Source organism: Colias philodice, chromosome 5 (genome assembly GCF_061535455.1).
Source record: "Colias philodice isolate Cphi_HAF_F1 chromosome 5, ilColPhil1 Martin Lab GWU primary, whole genome shotgun sequence".
In the NCBI taxonomy this organism is placed as follows: Eukaryota; Metazoa; Arthropoda; class Insecta; order Lepidoptera; family Pieridae; genus Colias; species Colias philodice.
In genome coordinates, this window is record NC_143090.1 from 1534985 (window position 1) to 1553548 (window position 18564).

Below are 18564 nucleotides of genomic sequence, written 5' to 3' on the forward strand. Positions count from 1 at the left end.
TATTAAAAAATGCAAAAGTAACTCTGTCTGTCTGTCTGTTACGCTTTCCCGCTTAAACCTCTCAACCGATTTTGATGAAATTTGGCAGAGACAATCTTTAGACACTGAGAAAGAACATAAGCTACCTTTTATTGCGAAAAAACGCCACGCGGGCAAAGCCGCGGGCGGAAGATAAATATAGACCTATATATAAATATAAATAGTAATTTAATTCAAGAAATAAAGTTGTTTTTAATTTTTATACAGACGAAATCTGCGTCTTGAAAGAGCGTCTTGACGACTTTTACACCATAAGTAAAGTAATATCCCCTCGACCGTACTAACTAATAATATGTAGTTTAAAAAAACTAAAAAACACGCTTTTCATAGAAAACCGAACTAAAAAATAGAAAATTTTATCAAATTATTGTATTGTCATCGGTCCTCAATAAATCTACAAAGTTTGAACGAAATCTGGCCGTTTAAAGTGGGTCAAAATCGCGCCCAAAGAAGTCGGTTACAAACATACAAGTGAAGCTAATATAAAGCGTGTAAAAAGACAGACAGACAAGAAAAAAATCGATCATGTATAAAAAAATAAGATTCAAAATAATCTTATCATAACGTCTAAAATTCAAGTTAGAAAATGCAACGTAATCGTAGTGTTAACAATGACGTGACAAAGATATCAAAGTTTTATCATTTTTTGCCATGTCATGCTTCGGCGGGAAATTCATTGTACAGATAACATAATCTTTATTACGAACAGATGTGGTAATTTGTTATTCACGTTTTATATCGTGAAGGATTCGTTTTTTTATTACTTTACTAGATTTCCGCCCGCGGCTTCGCCCGCGTTTTCAAAGGAAAACCCGCATAGTTCCCGTTCCCGTGGGATTTCCGGGATAAAACCTATCCTATGTGTTAATCCAAGTTACCCACTATATGTGTGCTAAATTTCATTGTAATCGGTTCAGTAGTTTTTACGTGAAAGAGTAACAAACATCCATACATCCATACATCCATACATCCTTACAAACTTTCGCCTTTATAATATTAATAGGATGTTGAAAACAAAGCGGTAGAAGGTGCGCAGAGCAAATAAATTATGTATAAACTTAATAAAAATTACAATAATTATCATGTCTTTTTTTACTGTATCATCCATAGTTAAGTTCGAAGAAGAGATGCCATTATTTTATAATCATTTCTCGTATCATATTACATAAATAAAAATGTGTGCGTATACTAGTATACACACGTAAGAAGTGAAACTTCTTTATGACCTTATTTTTCAAAAAATAAGTCACTATACGCAACTTTACAGAAATACGTCGTATCACGCGTGGTAGGGATAAGAAAAAGATGGCGCGTAACGGAAAAATGTCAAGCGTAACGAAAAAATGTTACACTAATTTTTTTTTAACCCCGATAAAGAAGTTTCACTTCAAAAATAAAAATACGATACTAATAATATCTCCTATAACCTAATTTGTTATCCCATATTACTGATATCAAACATATTATAACCCCTTATCTCGATTTATCAGATAATGACTGATAATGTACAACGGAAGGCTTAAAAAACACTTAATCTACGTCGTAAAAAATAAGATTAATCTTAGATTTTTATAAATAAACGTTTATCGTAGTTCTGAATTAACTTTGTGTTAAGATTTATGTCATAAAATATTGTCACCGGAACTTAGAAAAAAAAAAAAAAGATTTTTGATCCCTTTGGTGTGTGGTTAAATGGTTAATGTTATCAAAACAGAATATTTCGTAAGAAAAATAACTACTTATTTATACAGTGCCGGCGTTAGGGGGGGCATTTAAATAATTTCTTTCTCTTTCTAACCCTTCAGGGAACTCCTGAAGGGTTTTGTGTGTTCTTACTGTTAAAGTATAGTTATAGGTATGTATTTAATAAAACAAATCTTCCAATACGAACTTTATAAATCTAACAGTTTTCTATTGCTCTAGATATGCCCATGATATGCCCAAACTACAGGTAGATATTCTCTTCGACTTCAACCTACTTCCAACATCTTTATTGCTGCCATCTAGTGTGGCTCACCAAAACTAAAATACAACACACATAAATAACAGACAATAATAATGTGCGATTGTAACACGATTGTAATATTATTGTGGCGATTATTTTGGCGAATTCCACACATACAGATAGAGGGCGCTGAATTAATGAGTTGCAATTTACTGTATCAGAGCTCTCTGTGTATATTCATGAGCAATGAGGTTACGAGGATTGCTCCAAGTTTAAAAAAATACCCATACGAAACATAAAGACTACATCGGCCAGCTGGCCAATTTACCATAATAGGTATTTCATTTCGTTTGTCTTGAGATATAAGGCCATCCCACCAGGCGTGGGCAGTCCAAAATTTTCGCGTGAAAGGTAAATATTTTGGTTTTATGGCATTCAAAATGCTTTTTAAATATAAATTTATAAAGAATAGAAAAAATTCATCATCCGCCTTGGAAGCATCACTAGGCATCCGCCCCGGAATGGCGCGAAAGGATGCGGGTTCGAGTCCCGAAAAAATCTGTTATTTTATTTTGTAGGATCGCTTTATTGGAATTTGGACAACTTCTTAAACTCGAAAATAAAATTCCAGTCATCATGAAATATTTTATGTTTCGTGGTATAACATTTGCGGAGGACGAACGAAAGAAAGAAAACGTTATGTGAATATCAACGCCTCACTGAAAAGATGTTGCAAGATTTCCTCAACGCGCGTTCTAACGCGCTCTAGCGTATACGCACTATGCGGGTAGCCGCATTGCGGGTAGCCGTCCGGCTGACCGCTGACAGCCGGACGGCTACCCGCATAGTGCGTATACGCTCTATACTAGACTCGTCGCTGTCGAGTCGCTTCGGCCGGAAAATTTCATGAGCAGGAAATATTAGATAAGAAAGTAATAAATTGGAATTAATTAGAGGTGGAGAATCTGCATGAAATAAGATGATCGAGAACTCAAATTTTTTGAAAGAGTGTTGAAAGAGTATTGAAAGAGTATTTTAAATTAAACAATACAAAATAATATACACACGAGCGTCAATCAATGCATGAAATTTTATAAAAAATAGTCTTAATACTATCTTTTCAGATCTCGATCGGGATTTAGGAGAGGACAAGGAACAGTAACTGCTTTGTGTGATGTAGAAAGTAATTTTATATTGAGTAACTCGTAATGAAGGGAAAGATGTTATAATTTTTGTTTTATTAGATTATACCCGTGCCTTTGATGCAATTAATATAATCTTGCTTGTGTCAAATTTTGCGTAGGTAGTGTACTATGAATTTCCATAAAACTCTTATTAATAGTTCACAACCTACTTATCGAAGAGATGACAAATTGTTGAAATACGCAATGCAAATAAGTCAATATTCAATTCTTTCCACGCACCATTTCTAGTTAAGTGTCTCGCAAAGGTCAATTTTGGGACCCCTGCTGTTTATCTATACTAATATTATAAAGAGGAAAAGTTTGTAAGTATGTATGTATGTATGTATGGTTTTCACGCAAAAAATAAGGACCGATTTCAAAAATTCTTTCACCATTAGAAAGCTGCATCTTTACTGAGCAACATAGACTATATTTTGCATTTTCAAAAAAATTAGAGATCCTTACCAAAAATGCAATAATGTAACCCAAGGTGTAAAAAAATCCTCAATAAAACTTCTGTCATCGCGTGCGCTGCAGAATCTATTGAAGATAGAACAAAAAAATGTTCTACGGTATTATAGAATGGATCAATATCTACAAGAAAGTCCGCGATACCATATGTCCATCTTCAGTAGTTATGTTACTACAACAACTTTTTTACGTTTTCAAAGTAAATAGAAGTGCCGACAGTAATCAAACCATGTTATCCATACACATAATATATTAATCCTTATCCCATTAAATGATGTTTTATTATAGACTGTTTCAATACCAGCAAAATACTTTTTAAATGAAAAGAATTGGATATTCCATTCAAAAGATATAACGAATTTTTAAAAGTGTCAATCTACAGAAAATAGTAGGTATACTGTTCGAGCAGGCCGTAGTGCGGGGCTCACGGAGGAATTCTACCAATATGCGTCTTGACGGAACACAGTGGGGTTTTGGTCGGTAGGAATCCGTCATAACCCACGGCCCCTCCCCCGGAGGCCGTGGGTATCTATGAAAGATTTCCCCACTAAAACAAAAAAAAAAGGCCGTAGTGCGGGACGGGGTAAAGGTGATTTTCATGTGATTAAAAATTAAACCTATAGTCCGACCTATAGTAGACTTTTCACTGTAACGATATCGCTATCTATGCGAGTGAAACCGCAGGGCATTGCTAGTTATCTATATGTTTGAATTCACTTGGTTTTATAATTTGTAAAGTAAATTGCTGGTAAATTACCAGTAATTACAATAATTATTATTAAATTAAGCGACATTATAGGTGGACCAACAGAATCTTATCTACTCAACTTTGGGTTTAAACGGGCTGAGAAAGAAGAAGAAGAAGAAGAAGAAATTACCAGTTGTACATTGCAGTTGTAATACTTTTTGAGGACAGATATAATAAAACACACCGTATTTATTATATTTTATTAAGTTATTATTTTATCTTATGTCACTTAAGTATATTAATATCACAGTCACAAAATACATACATAATTGTAATTCTTTCAATCTTCATTTAGAACAATTGCGTAAAATTTTTATACACCTTCTTTAGCATAAATTATTATTATGACATAATTGAATAGATTTAAAATACATAAAATTCCAATTAAGTTACTATGGTTATCCAAGTTTACATCCATTTTCAATAAAATTAATGTTAGTAATGCTTAAAATTAAACGTTTCTAGTAACTAGGTATATACTATATATACTTACATTTGAATAAATTATTCAAGTTTAATATTTATTAATTCATCGATTAAGCTCGGTATATAATTTGTACTCAAACTAAAACTTGCTACACACAACAACAAACTCTCCCTCCTTTACAACAAAGTGGTTAATGTTTTAGTATTAGTTTTTCCTTAATTTTCTATAGTTTTTAGCTCATATGAGCGTTCGTTTTGACCATTTCAGATCCGGTTTGCGATGGTTCAAGCCGGTTCGTGGGTTTGGTTTTTGATCGGATCCGTTTTGATTATCTTCTGGGATATTTCGCCTTTACCGGGAAGGGTGAAGCAGAGAAGAGCACAAGCTGGCAAAAAAAATGTTTTGAGTCTGTATATTAATACTTATAAGATATCATCTCTGACAATGACTATTTAATAATTAAAAGGAATGGTAATAAAATAAATCATTAGACTTCATTTGATAGGTAGTATAATATATTTGAAAATTACGTCTTATTAAGTCTTTTAAAGTTGTTTAAAATTACAGCAATACAGTGGTAGGGACGTTTAATACCAATAATACGATCTCGTTATCATAAAAAATGTTGCCAATGGGTTACTTACAAATAATAAGTCCTCCAAAGATATAGAAGCTGAGGCCACAATTCGTCGAGAGGAACATGCCGATGAGGTTAGACCCGGCCATGGAACCCACTCTGCCCATCATCATAGACATACAAACTGCCATTGCCCTGTAATAAAATAAGCATGTTTAGTTGCAGTGCTTATTAATAATTGTAAGTTTGAACAAAATAACTTGTAGACCAGATTTATTAGAGCTAAAGCAGTTTCGTTTTTTGCTAGATAGTGGTTCGCTACATTGTAAGATATAATCAGGCAAATATTCGTTGATTTTGATTTCTGAAGTATCTTTGTAATCAATTATGTACTTCAAAAAAATTCAGCATAACTTATAAGAATAAGTTTTATTGTAATTAAGCGCTAGCTAAGTTCTGAATTTAGTTAAACTAGCACAAATAATATAAAACAAAAATATGTACCTAGAAAATATAACTTAAATGTTCACTTAATTATACAATCCTAGAAATTAAAACTACCTTAAAATTAACTATGAAATAGCCCCACAATTCTCTAAGACAGTTAAATCCTCACCTGTACTTAGTAGGAAACAGCTCAACAGTAACAGCATTAGTGAGTCCAATACAGGCGCCACACATTTGGAAGATCGCGAACAGCACGACCGCAACCTGGCTATGCGCGAGATGAGCTCCAATACCGCACAACCCAGTTCCGGTGAGGATGGTGATGAGGATCAGCTTCTTGCCCATGAAGTCCACGAGGAAGCCAACAATGATGTACATGGAGCAGAACACGAGTCCAATGTAGATGGAGAGCTCGAAGGTGGCTGTGTTCATTGTGTCGTCGCAGACGACCTGCAAATCCATACTAATATTATAAATGCGAAAGTAACTCTGCCTGTCTGTCTGTTACTCAATCACGCCTAAACTACTGAACCAATTTGAATGAAATTTGGTATGGAGATATTTTGATACCCGAGAAAGGACATAGGCTACCTTTTATTGCGAAATATGTACCACGGGCGAAGCCGGGGCGGACCTCTAGTTGTATATATGTAAGCTCCCAATATCGTAAACTATAGTAACAGTAACTAGAAAGCTGCTTAGTTTAGAAAAGTTAAAAGTTAATTTAATTTATAAATTCCTTTTTGAATTTCTCATAATAATCGTAAAAATCTAAATTGATCAACATTTGCATGCAATCATTTCTTTGAAAAGTGAAAACCTTTAGTTTAAATCCCTATAGGACACACAACAAATAAAAGTTATCGTGTGCCGAGATCCTAGCAGCTAAAAAATAAATTTCTTAATAATAGAAAAATCTCTCACCTCAGTGCCATTGCTAGGCACATTCTGATGAGCGTTTAAAATTTCGCAGATTCTGGTCTCAGTACCTTCATGGTTGGCCACTGAATTGAGTATCGTGGGGAACCATACGTAGAAGCCATTGGTCCTGGAATAATAAATTATATTTTAATTAAAATTATGTTAATTGAAAATAGGATGCGTGGATAATTTAAAGAATTTTTTAACTATTTTAAACTAGGTTTCCGCCCGCGGCTTCGCCCGCGCAGTCAAAGAAAAACCCGCATAGTTCCCGTTCCCGTGGGATTTCCGGGATTGCGTCATTTTCCCGGGATAAAAAGTAGCCTATGTCCTTTCTCGGGTATCAAAATATCTCCATACCAAATTTCATGAAAATTGGTTCAGTAGTTTAGGCGTGATTGAGTAACAGACAGACAGACAGAGTTACTTTCGCATTTATAATATTAGTATGGATTAAGAACACAACTAAAATAGTGAAATATTAATATTTTCAATAATAGTACCAAGAACATAAAAATTTAACGGAAGAAGTAGGTAAGTAGGAAAGCTAATATTATGTAATAATAAATGAAGAGGTAAGTGGAAGACGGAAGATTTTCTTCCTCCAACAAATTGAAGCAACAATGTCTATAATTTCAAGCAACAATGTCAAAATTCTACAATTACCTGATTCAGGAATAAAATGTCATCGTGTTACCCGTTCCGAATTCATCCCAGTAAAATAACGAGATCGCCTATCCAGTCCGTTATAACATTCCCAGTCAATCAAACGAAAATCTAAAATACCCAATATTACAAAAAATACTAACGTGCCAAACAATCCAAACTGTATGAAGCAGATGAGGAAGGTCCACTTCAGCAGTGGTGGTTTGAACAGCGGCTCCGTCTGGTCACGCATCGACTTGAGGACATTTGTGATACTGGTGCTCTCCATTGCTTTTACTGCTTGTGTCTCTTCTACTAGCGCTTTCACCTGTTGAAATAATTGATTTATAAGTATTAATAGAGCTAACTGCCATTACCTATATGTATAAATAATTGATTTATAAGTACTAGTAGAGCTAAATATTGAAAGAAAGTTATAACGTCGTAGTACAAAAAATACACATGAGTCAGAAGTGAAATTTTCTTGACAAGATTCAATGATACCAAAATCGTTGCTATACTCCACGACGTGATGGTATTGCCATGACGCGACCTTGAAATTTTACTCTTAACGGGCCTAAAGAAGTTTCACTTCATAAAAGCAAATTTTCGTCATATTCGACACGCGCGTAATGTATGATGAAATATTAAATTATATTGCTCTATGTAAAATTCTATAAATATTAAAATATGCACTTATATTAACATATTGCAAATGTAATTTCTTAATTATCTCAGATTCTATGATGCATAGAATTAAAATCTAAATAATATTCAGAATGCATACTAATGCATAGGTAGTAATCGTCTATCATTATTACCTAAGTACTAGTCCCTGGATGTAGTATTTTTGAAGTGTAACTTATTTAGGCGCGTTGAGAGTACAATTTCAAGCGTCATGGCAATACCATCACGTCATGGAGGGCGACGATTTTGGTATCTTTAAATCTTGCCACAGAAGTACCTATCACTTTTAACATGAGTGCTCGGCACACACGCCCTTTTTAAATGAGTCATGAAAAATTCATACAAATCGTTTGCAACATTTTGACAACCTTAAACGAGCATCATACTGAAATCTTACCGGATACGAATCCTGCGGCATCCGTTTATTCACCGCATACATCTGCTTCAGCACTTTTAAGCAGCCCTCCTGGTCTCCACACGCGTTCAGGAACTTGGGACTCTCTGGTGCAAAGAGCAGCAGCACGAAGCCAATGGCCAAAGGAAGGTTGGAAGCGATAACCAGTAACCGCCAGGAACGGTAGGTGATGTTCAGGAAATTTATGGGCAAGGAGATGTCGATGGGCAGGATTAGCCAGGAGACAGCTGGAAATTTGAGTTTACAATGTTATGTTGTTGTTTAGAAAAAGTGTTATAAATACAGGACTTGTACATCCATACTAATATTATAAATGCGAAAGTAACTCTGTCTGTCTGTCTGTTACTCAATTACGCCTAAACTACTGAACCAATTTGCATGAAATTTGGTATGGAGATATTTTGATACCCGAGAAAGGACATAGGCTACCTTTTATTGCGAAATAATAATATGTACCACGGGCGAAGCCGGGGCGGACCTCTAGTTGGTAATAATTGAAATAGCAATGTTGAAAATTAGGTAGAATTCCTTGAGGTATGTTATGAGTCATTTCCTGAATAAGGCAAATTTAACAAGAAATAAAATATGATCAATCTAGGTATATAATCAATACATATACATATAATAAAATTCTAGAAAAGTGGTGTCTGTACAATGAAAATATGTAAAAAAAAATTAGCAGGGGTTATTACTAAATCGATCCCAAACCCAAAACTGTTGTTAAAAAAATTTTTGTCTGTTTGTCTGTTTGTCGGTTTGTCTGTTTGTCTGTATGTTTGAACACGCTAATCTCAGAAGTGGCTTATCCGATTTAGATGCGGTTTTCACTAATATATTGTGGTAAGCTTCATTTAACATTTAGTGTTTATTTCATGTCAATCGGTTCATAAATAAAAAAGTTATGACCATTTAAGTAATCACAGCGAACATTTGCTAAGGCATTCTATACATAAATTACTTTATTACGTAAATTATACGCTAAAGTTATTCCTTGACATGTCCAGATGATCATATCGAAAGTCCCCAAGCGTGAGGGGGGGGTGGTTATGCTGAGGGGGTAGTAGGGGGGGTCAAAGGACCTTTATTTAGATTTTTGCTCATAAGTCTAAAACCTGCACAAATAGCATTATGGTTACTTCTAGGTAAATTTTCTATATAAAAGGTCTTTGAAATTATGTCGTAGGTATTATATTTTTAACCCCCGACGCAAAAAGAGGGGTGTTATGACCGCTATGTGTGTATTGCGTGTCTGTCTGTGCCACCGTAGCTCGCTAACGGGTAATACGAATTAGATGCGTTTTTTTGTTACATTAGTTGTTTATTATATTATATTATAGGGGTAAGTGGGAATGAAAAAAACGAATGTTAGTTGTTAATGTAGGTTATAGGTACCCAAGTGATATTTCAAATTAAAATAGACGACATGTCAGAAACAATTAGTCAAATTTTATCAAAATCGGTTCATCCATTTATTTGATATAGGGGTAAAAGTGGGAATAAATAAATGAATTTTATCAAATATACTCAAGTGACGTATCTAATGAAAGACATGACGTGTAAAGTACAATAAGACATATTTTATCAAAATTGGTTCATCCATTTATTGGATAAAAGTGGCAATAAAAGTTGTCAAATATACCTAAGTGGCATATCAAATGAAAGGGCATGACCTGACGTGAGAAGTATAATGAGGCATAGGTATTTAATCAAAATTGGTTCATCCATTTATTATATAGAGGGGTAAAAGTGGGAATGAAAAAAACGAATGTTGTCTGTTATACCCAAGTGATATATCAAATGAAAAAAGACGACCTGTCAGAAACAACAAGTCAAATTATAACAAAATTGGTTCATCAATTTATTTGATATAGGGGTTAAAGTGGGAATAAATAAATAAATTTTATCAAATATACTCAAGTGACGTATCTAATGAAAGACATGACGTGTAAAGTACAATAAGACATAATATTTTATCAAAATTGGTTCATCCATTTATTGGATATAATATGTAGGTATAAAAGTGGGAATAAAAGTTGTCGAATATACCCAAGTGGCATATCAAATGAAAGGGCATGACCTGACGTGAGAAGTATAATGAGGCATATTTAATCAAAATCGGTTCATCCAATAATTATATGTAGGGCAAAAGTGGGAATGAGAAAAACGAATGCTGTCTGTTATACCCAAGTGATATATCAAATGAAAAAAGACGACCTGTCAGAAACAATTAAGTAGTCCAATGTTATCAAAATCGGTTCATCCATTTATTTGATATAGGGGTAAAAGTGGGAATAAATAAATAAATTTTATCAAATATACTCAAGTGACTTATCTAATGAAAGACATGACGTGTAAAGTACAATAAGACATATTTTATCAAAATTGATTCATCCATTTATTGGATATAGGTATAAAAGTGGGAATAAAAGTTGTCAAATAATATACCCAAGTGGCATATCAAATGAAATGGCATGACCTGACGTGAGAAGTACCTATGATGAGGCATATTTAATCAAAATCGGTTCATCCATTTATTGATTTATAGCGGTAAAAGTGGGAATGAATAATCGAATGTGGTCAAATAATATAATCAAGCGGCATATCAAATGACGTGTGAATTACAATTAGTCATGTTTTATCGAAATTGGTTAATCTGTTTATTACATATAGGGCACCTTAGGGGTGATAGTGGGAATAAATAATCCAAATGGAGTACCAAACGAAAGGATATGACATGTACATAATATAAAGGTATGATTAGACATGGTTTAGATCAAAATCGGTTCTGCCATTTACTAGGGGTGAAAGGGAAAAGTTGAAAGTCTGTGAAAGTAGAAGGAATATGGGAGCGGGAGAATAACCACATCCTGGAAATTTTGAACTCTTCTGTACCTAAGTTTTATAGCTCAGTTTAGTAACAAATTTTACTAACAGATCTTTTGTGTTAATATTTATTTTATTTCTTAACTTTATAATAATGTGTAAGTACTTATAATTTAGTTGTATATGATAGTACGTGTTTCAAGACGTGTTTACTCATTAATAGTAACTACTATGCAGTCACTATTCCACGCGGACGAAGTCGCGGGCACAGCTAGTAATCTGAATATAAATGATTTTAGGATATCGAAATATGCATTGATTTAAATACCTGGTAGAACAACGGTTCCAATTCCAACGAAGGACGAACCAAAGGCTACGATTTTGTCTCTATGGCGGATGTTTGTGAACTCCCCGAGATACGTGTAAACCACTGAAGATGGACCAGCCATGCTGTAAAGAAATACAATAATTCTCATCAAATGTATATAAAACAATAGAACTTTGAAAAAAGTGAATATCTTTTTTAGGCAACCAGGTCAAAAGGCAACAAGGGTAATAAAATACTACTGGCGGGACGATATATGCTAAAATAAATAAAAAGAAAGAGCACAAAATACAGTGACCAGTATAAATCTACTTATAACACATAATTAATAATTACCTAAACTGAGTAATACTTCTAAACAATTACAATAAAAACTAGTATACTCACAATACAGCAGAGGTGAACGTCAGTATAGCAAAAGATATGATTTCTGGTGAGAAGCTGGCCAGCACTGCGAAGACAGCTGATATCAGCATTGAGAACAGCATCACGAAGCGACGCCCCTTCGTGTCAGCAAGCCAGCCCCAGAAGTAGGAGGTGAGGATGATTGCTGTAATATTATGTTATTGAAATGTTACTTGTATTAAAAGTAACTGTTAAAAGGTAAAAAATTAGACAATTTTTCTTAGATTTCCTCCATTTAAATTTTAAGCTAGTATCGCTCGCGTTGTCAAAAGCATATAAGAAATATGTACGTAAGACCTTCTGCAAGAACCACATATAATAGTTAACACGTTCGCTGCGGCACAGATATATCTGTACTTTCCATTACTGCGTTACGGGTCGTTTTAAACCTTGTCCTATACCAGAGATTGTGGCGGCACGAGGCATATTAAACCCCACCGCCCGTAGGAGACCAAAATCCTTTTTTTGGCGCCAAATAAGACAAAGTGTGCGGCTTTTGTCGTGATTATTATTAACAATGAGTTCATTAACCTAAATCTACCGCCGCCCGTGGTTAGATTAGTTAGTTTAGATTCTATGGGTAAAATAAAATGTGGGGTCTGATGTATCCCATACCGCACTGAACAATAGCAGTTTTTCATATAATTTAGTGATGGGAAAAGAAATATCGATTTTATTTAATTGTATTTATTTATCAAACTTATGGATGTTTTTTTATTAAAACAGGCCAAACCAGAATATTGTTTGCAACCAGTGCATTCTGTGAGAATTTCCTTTACTTTTTTGTCGGCCTCACGACTTGTTAAGAAGATGCGGAGTTTTTCGTAACACATCTCCTCTTCTTTGATCCCTTTAAGAGATGATGTACCTTGTTTGTTGGCTTGTTGACTTGGGCAAGAGTTAAATTTTGATGAGCCATACACCGATTGCCGGGTGTTTTGGATTTGCCGCTAGTTGATTCAATGAACAAACACACTAATAGTAATCATGATTATCAACCTATTTGAAGAAAGTTACTCAACATGTCACATTCACGTTTCTATTAACGATATTTATTATAACGAGTAGTTTGAAAATTAGGTACCTGTATCCACATTCAAGTCCTTCTTTGTAAAAGCTTCAATAAGTTGTTCCACAAATAGTCTCGAATGCGTTGCACAACACTAACCGCGTGAAGCTAGCTTAGGGTGCGGTACGAGGTGCGCGGTGGTACGAGGTGTTCGCAACCTCGTTCCGCACTGTGTTAGAATTTTTATTTGTTCAGTGCGGCACGAGGTCTAAGAAACCCGGTATTAAGGTCGGTATACCATTGAACTAGGAATCAATAGCACATCTCAGATATATAGATATCACTTTCCTACACTGAACCAGATGGAAGTTATGCCTCCCGCACGACAGAGAAGTTTAAGTTTTTTCCTACCGCTATAACGACGAGACACGGACAGGGTGTTTCAAGCCCTGTTTCGCAGCGAACGTGTTAAAACATAATGAAAATCAATACAGCAGTTTCTGAGTTTATCGCGAATATTCAGACGCGGTGCACGACTTTATTATAATATGTAGAGTTTTAATAAACATTACAAGAAATAATATTTTCTGTATTACAAGTCTTCCTTTTGTAATGTACTGAGAAGCTATAAGAATACTTATGAGAATACTATATTTTTTATTTAAAATGTATCAAATCTACCTACATGAGATCTTTAATTGATCCACAAACATCAACCACAATTCCAACCGAACCTCAAACCGAATTTCAATACATCATTTCCAACTCTACATGATCCTGAACTTCGCAGTTGTACTTAAGTTCATATTTAATACACTTAATGTTACTTTTGATACAAAATAATTAATTTATTTTCTCTCCATATTTTTAACTTACCCGAAAAAGGTATAGCCGCCAACCAGCCTCTCTGCTGCAGACTAAGATCCAGGTCGCACTGCGCTGCCGGTAGCACGTACCCCAGTGAGAGACTCTGCATGATCACGCCCATGAGGATCAGCCCGCTGAGTAGCATGTGCAGGATGTTGTAGATGCCGAAACCTGGAAGGATTAGATAGAGTTTTAAGTCTAAATCGTGGATTAAAGTCGCTTTTTTGTACAACATAGTAATTTTAAGTGATCGAAAAATTAAAAATAAAATCACCACGTTACGGCGTTAGAGACGCATTTCAATCCCGCCCTACTGAGCAAATTTTTTATAATCTTCATATTTTTTAAATATTTATAAGTTTATTGCTATAAAACTAAAAAGTTTAATTGAAGTGTTTATATGTTAACGGAACTCCCAAATTAGTTGAGTAGAATAAAGTGATATAGTGGTAATTCATTAATAAAGAGGTTAAAGAGTTATGAAAAAATAAAAATGGATGTCACAATTTTTGTTACCAGCGCGAAACACTTAAAAATATACGACAGAAGTCAGGGGAAGAAATCTAGTATGTACGAATCAGAAAGTGGTACATATGCGATGTTTATTTAACTCCAACAAAATAACGTAATTATATTTTATTACATGTTTTTCGCAAACAGCCTGCCTATGTAAATATTTTCTTTGAATAAAATAATCTCAACAAACATGGTGATATCTCACGAGAGTAAACGACGGACTTTCCCACCGTATTATTATAATATTATCTTTGTTAAATAATAAATTGTTCTGACATGTATGTCGCATTGTTTGCAAATGAATTATTTAAAATCTGGAGACAAAATTGGACAGTTATGGAGGCGTAAATTAGTTTTAGAGCTATAGGAAATTATGGTATATCCGTAATATTGTATTTGCGTATTTTTTTAATAATACTTTATGTTGCTCAACAAATTCTCATCCAATGAAAGTCCCATTTATCTCGGTTCAAATGTTTCCAAGATAATCATCGTCATCAGCCCATTTACGTTTCCACTGCAGGGACACGGGCCTCCTATGAGGGTATAGGCTATAATCCAACCAGGTTTAAAGTCAGATTTAGAACTTTGTATATTGTCGAAATAATATATTATATTTTATTAAAAAGTATGAAAAAAATCACGAAGAAAACCATTATACAAGATGCACTACGAAGTTCGTCAAGTTAGATTCAAACAAATGAACCATAGAGCAAATTATTATGTATAAGCAGTAGTTGCTATACAAGCACCTATTAAAATATTTCTCATTCATTACAAATGTAGATGTTTACACTAATTGCAATAATGTAATTACTTATTTTGCCCCTTTTAAATAAATTAAACGACTAACATACATTCTGGCATGAGGTCGTTCAGTTTTCAAAGAAAACCAAACCACATTGACTTAGTTAATTTACATGATTATCGAATTATATTTTATAATATTTACACGATATTCTTGTTTCAAGAATAATATTTGCAGCATAATATGATGACCTAATTACTTTAATGTTTTTATCATTTATCGATTCAGCCTATATGCTATGAGATACATTTTAATGAAGGTTTTATCCTAAGGTAATGGGTTTTATCTAAGCGGAGGTTCAACATGTTTGGAACTTTTTATCTAGTTTCATCGCATCAATTTAAATAAGATAAATGCTCTTATGCACTTTTTTTTTAATTCTAACTCATAAGCACCTTAAAAATGAGTACCTAATATAATATAGGCCCTTAGCTAAATAATCGATTTGGAAAATTCTTTCACTAGATAAATTAAATATACCTGCCGATGTTATGGCTCTATTTTTTTAATCTCTATGATTGATGCGTCAATTTAAGAGGCTCTTTAATAGAGATAAAATTTAGAGTTAAATTTGCAACTTGTAAACTTTTTTAGGTAGCAATCGATAGTTAAGGTTAAGGTTTTCATAAAAAGTGTACTAATAATTTAATAATAACTGTAGCCTCTTAATTTCATATACATTTTGAAAAAAAAACAATTATATAATTTTATTTTCATTGCATTTGCATTTGTAAGCCTTGACCTAGAACACGAAAAACAAATCAGTTGTTTACGAGATTCTAATCAATTTACTGAAGTATCCACCTCACGTGTAATCATATAATATATCGACATGAGTGCCCCCCATTAGCTTTTATCGTTGCATTCCGATAACCTAGTGAAAAATATGAATACATTGCGTAGTTTTAATAAATATAGTAGCTTTCCGCCCGTGGATTCGCTCGCTTTGTGTAAATCTTAACAAATAATATACTAAAACCTTCCTTGGTATTAAAAGAAACCGCATCAAAATCCGTTGCGTACCTACTTTTGAAGATCTAAGCACACATAGAGACGGCGAAATCATCGAGAAATAAAAAATAAAAAAAAAAATAATAAAAATCTTTATTGACATAATAATTATACAGGTCTAATATTATCGTAGTTTTCTTAATATGATATTAAATTAATTTTTAATCGAATTACCTCTGTAATTTTACAAATTACATATCGTTGTACATAGTACCTACATCGTATCAGTCTATCACTATAGACATGTATAGAAATTATAAGTTAAACATTATAAAGTATAATCCATATAAAATGCGAAAGTTAATAATCAGGAATAGTAATTAATTATGATAAAATAACTCCCGTACAGTACCTAATCATCTCGATATCACGTACGTAGCATCAAATATTTAATAGATAATAGAGATGCACTAATGTTATTATAATTATTGACCACGCTATCTAAACATTATATTATTGCATATTACTTAGTGATACGTGCATTTTATAATACTGGATTTATTGTAAATCTTTCGCATTGATTTTTGTTTTTCATTGATTTATGACTTTCAACCGACTTCAAAAGGAGGAGTATTTGTTACCTCAGACCTTTCAACTCGGTAAACTGACTTTGATGATTCTTTTTTTATTTGAAAACTAATGCCTTCCAAGTGGTCCCATTTAGATTTTGTCCAGTTCTGACAATTTTAAGGAGGTTAAATTTTTTTATTAAAAAAAATTGGTTGTTTGTAAAGTAGGTTTACGATCGAGATGTTTACGTGATCACGTCTTATTGGTGACTCAAACTAGTACCTATTTATTGAAATAAATAGGTATAAGTTTGAGCTTTAATTCCATAGCAACATAATTGTACCGTTCAACCTTAATTAAAATCTAGTTGAACAACTTCCAAAATAGGATATATTTAAACATAAAAACGCATATTGCGTCCATGACCAGCCATTACTGAATTAATACATGTTTGTAACTTTTTTTGAATTAGAAAAATATATCTATCTATTCGATCCTTTAAATAAACCATTAGAATCATATTAACCTGAAAAATAGTTCCGGTCCGCCCCGGCTGCGCCCGTGGTACATATTTACGTTTTCTCTACATAACAATATACATATATAGATAATTTATTATTTAGATAGATAATTTTCAGGTGCTTCGTTTTTAACAGTATCCCGCCCAAATTCCAAGTCTCGTTAAACAATCTTGGTAGGTACTTTTATCAGTTTTTATTCGTAAAAGATGAAAATGGTAAATTAAAATCCTATAAATGGTATTGATGGAAAATGATTTTGTGTTCAGTTTTAATTAACATGAATTACCATATTACAATTAAACCTTGTTTAAAATGTAACTTCATTAATATTATCTGTACAGCTGACAGGATGTTCAACGTCTTTACGCAAGAATTAAAAACGATAATCTTTACCGCTTTGTTTTCTTTAGATAATAAGATAAATCAAGCCAAATCCTTCATGATAAATATGAATAACAAGTGAGTAATCGGCCAATTTTATAATCCAGCAAACTTTCCTCGGAATGGTAATTGGGATAATAAAATTAATTATCTGTGCAATAAATTTCCCGGTTGCCACCCGCCTGTTTTTAATCTGTAATCCATTAAAATTACGTTATAAAGATAATGTACTGGCATATAGACATATCTTATTGTCAAGAAAAAAAAGAGCGTATGCACCGAGCACACGTGTCAGAATCGAAACTTCTTTGGCGAGATTCAAAGATACCAATATCGTCGCCTTACTCCATGACGTGACGATATTGACGCGACCTTGAAATTTTACTCTCAACGCGCCTAAAGAAGTTTCTCTTAAAAAATTGTTATCTTTTTTTGTAGTCGCGTCATGCTTTGTGATAATTACGATGCATTTTCTTCAAAGAGCATTTAGGTGCATTTCAGACGTTGTGATAATTTGTATAAGTAGGTACGTAATTTATTTAAATATTTCCGAATTCCACTTTGAATGCGTTTCTTCTGTCACTTTTCTGCGTTACTCAAAAGCTCATAATTAAAATAAAATGTTGATATAGATACACAAAAATTGTACCATATATAAAGGACTATATAATATAGACTATATAATATATATATATAATATATATATATGGTACAATTTTTGTGTATCTATATCAACATTTTATTTTAATTATGAGCTTTTGAGTAACGCAGAAAAGTGACAGAAGAAACGCATTCAAAGTGGAATTCGATATATATACATATATATATATATATATATATATATATATATATATATACATATATATATTATATATCCCTCAA

At 33.3% G+C, this 18564-nt stretch overlaps 1 protein-coding gene across 2 annotated transcripts in view; it reads right to left on the reverse strand.

Moving 5' to 3' along the window:
- Positions 1-5010: 5010 nt before the first annotated feature.
- The window catches only part of LOC149488249 (putative transporter svop-1), a 32978-nt gene continuing 19424 nt past the window's right edge, over positions 5011-18564 (reverse strand). For both annotated transcript variants that reach the window (XM_089695433.1, XM_089695434.1), the window contains exons 3-11: positions 13945-14106; positions 12042-12204; positions 11658-11779; positions 8489-8733; positions 7569-7732; positions 6763-6886; positions 6008-6288; positions 5459-5586; positions 5011-5199 (exon numbers count right to left, since the gene is read on the reverse strand). In XM_089695433.1, the coding sequence (XP_089551559.1) occupies positions 5099-5199; positions 5459-5586; positions 6008-6288; positions 6763-6886; positions 7569-7732; positions 8489-8733; positions 11658-11779; positions 12042-12204; positions 13945-14106 (1490 nt within the window). In that variant the 3' untranslated portion in view covers positions 5011-5098. The remainder of the gene's footprint in view (positions 5200-5458; positions 5587-6007; positions 6289-6762; positions 6887-7568; positions 7733-8488; positions 8734-11657; positions 11780-12041; positions 12205-13944; positions 14107-18564) is intronic.